This window comes from Castor canadensis, chromosome 14 (assembly GCF_047511655.1).
Source record: "Castor canadensis chromosome 14, mCasCan1.hap1v2, whole genome shotgun sequence".
Taxonomy (NCBI): domain Eukaryota; kingdom Metazoa; phylum Chordata; class Mammalia; order Rodentia; family Castoridae; genus Castor; species Castor canadensis.
The window spans coordinates 30682781-30688406 of NC_133399.1; the positions used below are offsets into that span (position 1 = coordinate 30682781).

At 35.4% G+C, this 5626-nt stretch overlaps 1 protein-coding gene across 1 annotated transcript; it reads right to left on the minus strand.

Moving 5' to 3' along the window:
* Positions 1-978: 978 nt before the first annotated feature.
* On the minus strand, positions 979-4151 carry LOC109677817 (olfactory receptor 7E178-like). Its single transcript, XM_020153606.2, is given in 3 exon segments — positions 979-1703; positions 1706-1914; positions 4123-4151. Coding segments are annotated over 3 exon segments (963 nt in total).
* Between the last annotated feature and the right edge of the window lie 1475 nt (positions 4152-5626).

Genomic DNA, 5626 nt, shown 5'->3' on the forward strand with positions numbered 1-5626 from the left:
CCAAGGTGTAGAACTTCCATCAACATACAAATGGAAAAGAAAAGTGAACTACACTATGGGATATTATTGAGTCACATAGAAGAACAAAATTATGCCATTTGTATAAAAATGGACAGAGAAAAGATGATGATGTAAAGTAGAATAATCTAGCCTCAGAAATCCAAGCACTGCATTCTTTCTCTCATAAGTATATGCTAGAGCTAAAGAGGAAAACAGACATGACACAATTCAGGGGATGTTTTGGGAACAGTGGGAGATGGCAAAAGTATACGAGTGGGTAAAGGACCAGAAAAGATCAAAAGAAGATTATGAAATCTCTTAAAAATTGCAAGAAAGATATAAAAGGAGTGTGGTAATATGGGAGTGAATAGTATCAAAGCACACTATATTATATGCATGTGTGGAAATACCATAATGAAAGTCCCCATGCGGTACAAGTAATATGTACTCATAAAAAATGGAAAAATTCCTCTTTCAAACAACTCTTTTAAACCAGTCTTTGTGTTTCACAAAAAAAGGCTGCTTGCAGTGTGGCTTCAACAACCATGATTCTTTCTGTCTATATTTTTATCCTCTTAGGAATGTCCAGACCCAGGTATGAGAACTTTCAATTACAACCCCAGCTACTGATGAGGTGGAGGTAAGACAGACAGCAATTCTATGTCTTCAGAGCAAAAGTTAGCAATAAATAATCCAGGTATAGTGGTTCACACCTGTGGTTCCAGCCACATGGGAGGCATAGGTAGGAGAATCATAGTCTCAGAACATTCACAAGCAAATAGCTCATGATGCTACCTGAAAAATTACTAAAGCAAAACAGTGAAGGGTGCATGGCTCAAGTGGTAGAATACCTGCCTAGCAAGGAAGAAACCCTGAAATTCAAGTCCTGATACCACTAAAATTTAATCGTAATAATAATCAGGTATAGAAGTTTGGTTTCCAATGTGAATTATGAAAATGAAGCATTATCTAAAGAAACTAGATTGCTCCTCTCTGAAGTTTAAAAATGGCATTTTTGAAGTCCCTATTCCTCAAGCTGTAGATGAAGGGATTCAGCATGGGGATGACCACAGTGTACATCACGGAGGCCACTGCACTGTTTTTAGGAGAGCTTGATACAACAGATCCAAGGTACACGCCAATAGCTGTGCCATAAAATAAGCAAACAACCAACAAATGAGACCCACAGGTAGAAAAGGCTTTATATTGCCCACCTGATGATGGGATTCTCAGAATGGAAGACAGAATTTTATAGTAAGAGAAAAAGATCCCTGAGAGAGGAAGAAAACCAGAAGAAGCACCAACTAAATACATGACTAAATTTTTGGTAAATGACTCAGAACAGGCAAGATTTAGGACTTGAAAAGGCTCACAGAAGAAATGAGAAATTTCCACATCCTTGAAGTGGGTAAAATATAAGGCAATCAGATTATGTAGCTGGGATTCACAAAGGCTAAATAAAGGAGACACAAACACCAACAAGACACAGAAGAGATGGTTCATGATGACTGAATAATGCAGGGGGTGACAGATGACCACAAATCGGTCATAGGCCATCACAGTCAAAAGCATATCATCCATATTTCCAAAAACAAAAAATAGAGACATTTGTGTCATGCAGCCCACATAGGATATGACCCTACTCTGATTTTTAATGCACACAATCATCTTTGGGACTGTGATAGATATGAAACAGATGTCAGCAGGTTGGAGAGGAAGAAGTACATGGGAGTATGGAGGTGGGAGTCAGAGCTGACAACCAGGATGATAAGCAGGTTTCCAAGCACTGCAGACAGGTACATGGTCAGGAACAGTCCAAAAAGGAAGGACTCCAATACTGGATCCTCTGAGAGTCCCATGAGATGGAATTCTGAAATCCGAGTTAGATTATGTGCTTCTGTTTTGCTTGGGCACCTTTGGAAAAAAATAGGGACAAAGTACTTATACAATGATAGCAATGACTTTAACTTAAGATTTAAAACACCACATAAGAGTTTTGACAGAATTATCTGAACATTAAGTTGGAGGTTTATTTGTACCAACTTCATATAATCTCAACCAGATATCTACTAAGCAAGAGAATCTTTCACCATTTTTTCTTCTGAATATCTATAATGGAAGACTGCTTTATTTATTTTATAATCATAACTATTCTCTGTATCATTGGTGGCTTTCATTTGTCAGCAAGGAATAAATTTCATCTTCATAGAAATAATTAGTTTATTCATGAGAACAATTGTCAAAAGAAAGTAAAATATAGGTTCATGGCACCTCAAACTGGAATTCAACTCAACAATAAAGGCTATTTTTGCACTTCTCTTCCTGCCTCTTTTTTGGAAGAAGAATTATGTAAATATTTACCATAATTTTTCAAGAATTAATTTGAAATTCAGGGGGCCAGATACAAACAAGACCTTTCGTTTCTTATCTCTTTTCTGCTATATATTGCTGTAATGTGGGAAAGTACAGACAGGTATACAACAATTGAGTCAAAGCCACACTAATTACAGTCAATTTTGGGGACCCGAGAAAGTGCCTTTTCAATGTTTAACAGAGGATTCTATATTTGATGCCACCTCTGCCTCAAGCAAGGTAAAGACTCTGGAAAATCCCAAGTGAGAGAGAATTAGGCATTCATCTTCAAATATGCCACCTAAACTTATCTAGGAATGAATATACAAAGGCCTATTAAAGAAATGGGAATAAAGTAATTTCAAAAACTAAGACATTTTGATCGAATGGCAAGATGATTAGCATTATAATTAATAATATATCAAATTTATTTCCTGCTTCTTTTATATCTTCATCTCATTTTTGTCTTATAGTAAGCACCTATATTGGGTTATTACTTCCTCAATGCAGTTGTCTCAATATGAAGTCACCTCTGATATAAATGTTAAGACCCTGAGAGAGTAAATATGTGGCCTAAAATAAATGAAGCCAATAGACTTAACATTAAGTTGGCAGGCTCTGTGTAAGATATACTGAAATTTCATTGTGTCCTGTACTCAGAAAGGTTTTTATTTTACAGTATTGGGCATTAAACACACATACTTAAGCTTACTAAGCAAGGTCTCCAGAACCTTAACTAAGCCTTCAACCCACTTTTTTGTCTTGTTTGTTTTTTTGAGACAGAACCTCAATGATCTGCCTAGACAGACCTCAAATTTGTAATATTTCTTCATCTCCACAAATCCTAGATTAGACGTATGTACAAGCATGATCAGCTATCAGAACTTTGTGAGTACATCTTGAATATATCTCAAATGTATTTAAGACAGCTTACAAACAATTATACCTGTGGTATGTATTAAAACTCCATTACATTTTCTGGGTAGAATGGAGTGATAATAACCATGAAGGAGCATGTGGTAAGATGCAAGGATATTTTTGAGAGGGGAGAAGAGGAATTCTGTGTTCTATTATCACATGCATATTCCTTCTATGGTCCTATCCTTTGAATTACAGCTTCCTTTCTATGCTTGATTTAGCAGGTTCCATCCACAGCTTTGTGCTGCAATAAATTAGAAATCCCCAATAGTAAGAGAGCAGTAACCAAGTGAATGCTTCCTGATGTTTCAAGGAAGGAAAAGTTCTCATAGAGTTGTTTAGTAGACAACTCTCCAGGATTCTCCTGAAATGATGACCTGTGTATATTTTCAGACACACCAATTCCAATATTTCATCACTGATTATAACAACCATATATTAGTTTTGGAAAATTTGGTGATTTCTTTTTTCAAAAAAAAATGTGGGCACTTATGACTTGTGGAATACTATGTAAATGAAATGCTGAAATGAAACGAGCATCATTGAACACATCGCTCAGAAACCAGCACTGATAAATTCCTTAAATATGAGTCAAGTTATTACTGTCAGTCTCATCCTTCAACATCATCTTGTCTAAAGTCCACTTCAAGGGCTTATATACAGTAGACAAGTGCAGGAAAAAGCAAAACTTTAATTGCATTATATGGAATCCTTAACAAAACAAACAATATAAATTTCAAAATCATAGCTGAAAATTTTTGGTCCTATCCTCATATCTGGCTTCCCTAACCCTCATGTTTCTCATGATGATGAGTAAACAGTGTTTCCATTCAACTTTCACTCAACACTTACTGGTTTAGGCTACTCCTCTGCTGATTCATGAGGAAGGAATGTAGAACCAATGTAATTTCCTTGCCTTGTGCCTGGTGAAATTTGAATCTTTCCTCAAGTCTTACAAGAACACAGGGTCAGATAAAAGTTTCTTGATGCAACAACAATGGAAGGAGGAGACACTGGTAGAGAGAACACAAGGATGGGACCACCAGACTAATGAGCTGGAGTCACAGGCTAACTTTTCACTATTATATGACCTTAAGGCTCAATGCACTGGGCTCATAATTAGCAATGAGCTAATTATCCATGTTATCCCAATTTCCAATGATTTCCTAAAGCTAATGGAGGAAGAAGTAATTTAAATCATTGTCTACTAAAGTTTTTCTGGCTCTTCCTACATTCACATGGAAGATCTGTGTATTATGCATGTCATCTGTTTTACTTTTTTTTAAACTTCTATCTCTGTTTTATTTCCATCATGTATTGTGATTGTGATTCCATCATGTATATGTATATACATATATATATATACACATGTGTATATATGTATATGCTATATATAATATACACACACACACTACTCAGTAGTATTAATGGGATTCATCTTGTGCAATTATCACCAACATACATTTCCATAAATTTCAACTTCCCCAAATAAATTATGTCCCTATTTTTAAAATTTCACCTTCTTGCCCTCCCAAGTGGGTAATGACTTTTTGTGCAACTTGGTGATGATTAAATCCCACAACCTACAAATATCAGGCAAGCCAAAACTCAAGGCTTGCAGGCCCCCATTTAGTTTTGGTTTTGCCAACCTACATTTCAAATAAATGGTAGACATCCTGAAATTCCACTGTTTGGTGTGATGCCTTCATAGGGTGTTTAATATCCCTGATTCTCAACCCATACCGGAATGAATTCTGGATAGAAGTGACCTTAGTGTACATCTGTGAAATTAACAGTCCTTTTCTTTGACAATGTAATAAAGGTGAACCAAGTTACTGTCCAGTTCAGTTGTAAAAATTAAGCAAACAATTGAAAGATGAAAACAAGAGTGGGGAATGTTTTTCTAATTAATCTATGCTAATTCCACTGTGATATTTCAATGCATGTATATAATGCACTTTCACCAAATTCACCTCTTCTATTGTTCTTTCTTGCCCCCATTCTCCCTTTAAACCAATTTAACACATTTCATAATTCTAATTTCATACATATATATAAAGTGTTTAGATCATAATCCTGCCTTACTTTTTCTTTCACTGTTTGTCTTTGATTTCCTTCATCAGACAGTTCCTGTTCTAAATTCATGCCACCTTTTTTTGCATATATTCCACATATGAAAAAGAATGTATCTGTCTAAGTTTGACTTACTTTGCTTAACAACATAATATGTTGATTTTGTTTCATTCCCATTCATTTTTCTGTAAAAGACATGATTTATTTCTTCTTTATGCCTGAAGAATACTGCCTTGTATATATATATTCAATATTTTTATGTCCATTTATCAGAAGGTGGACA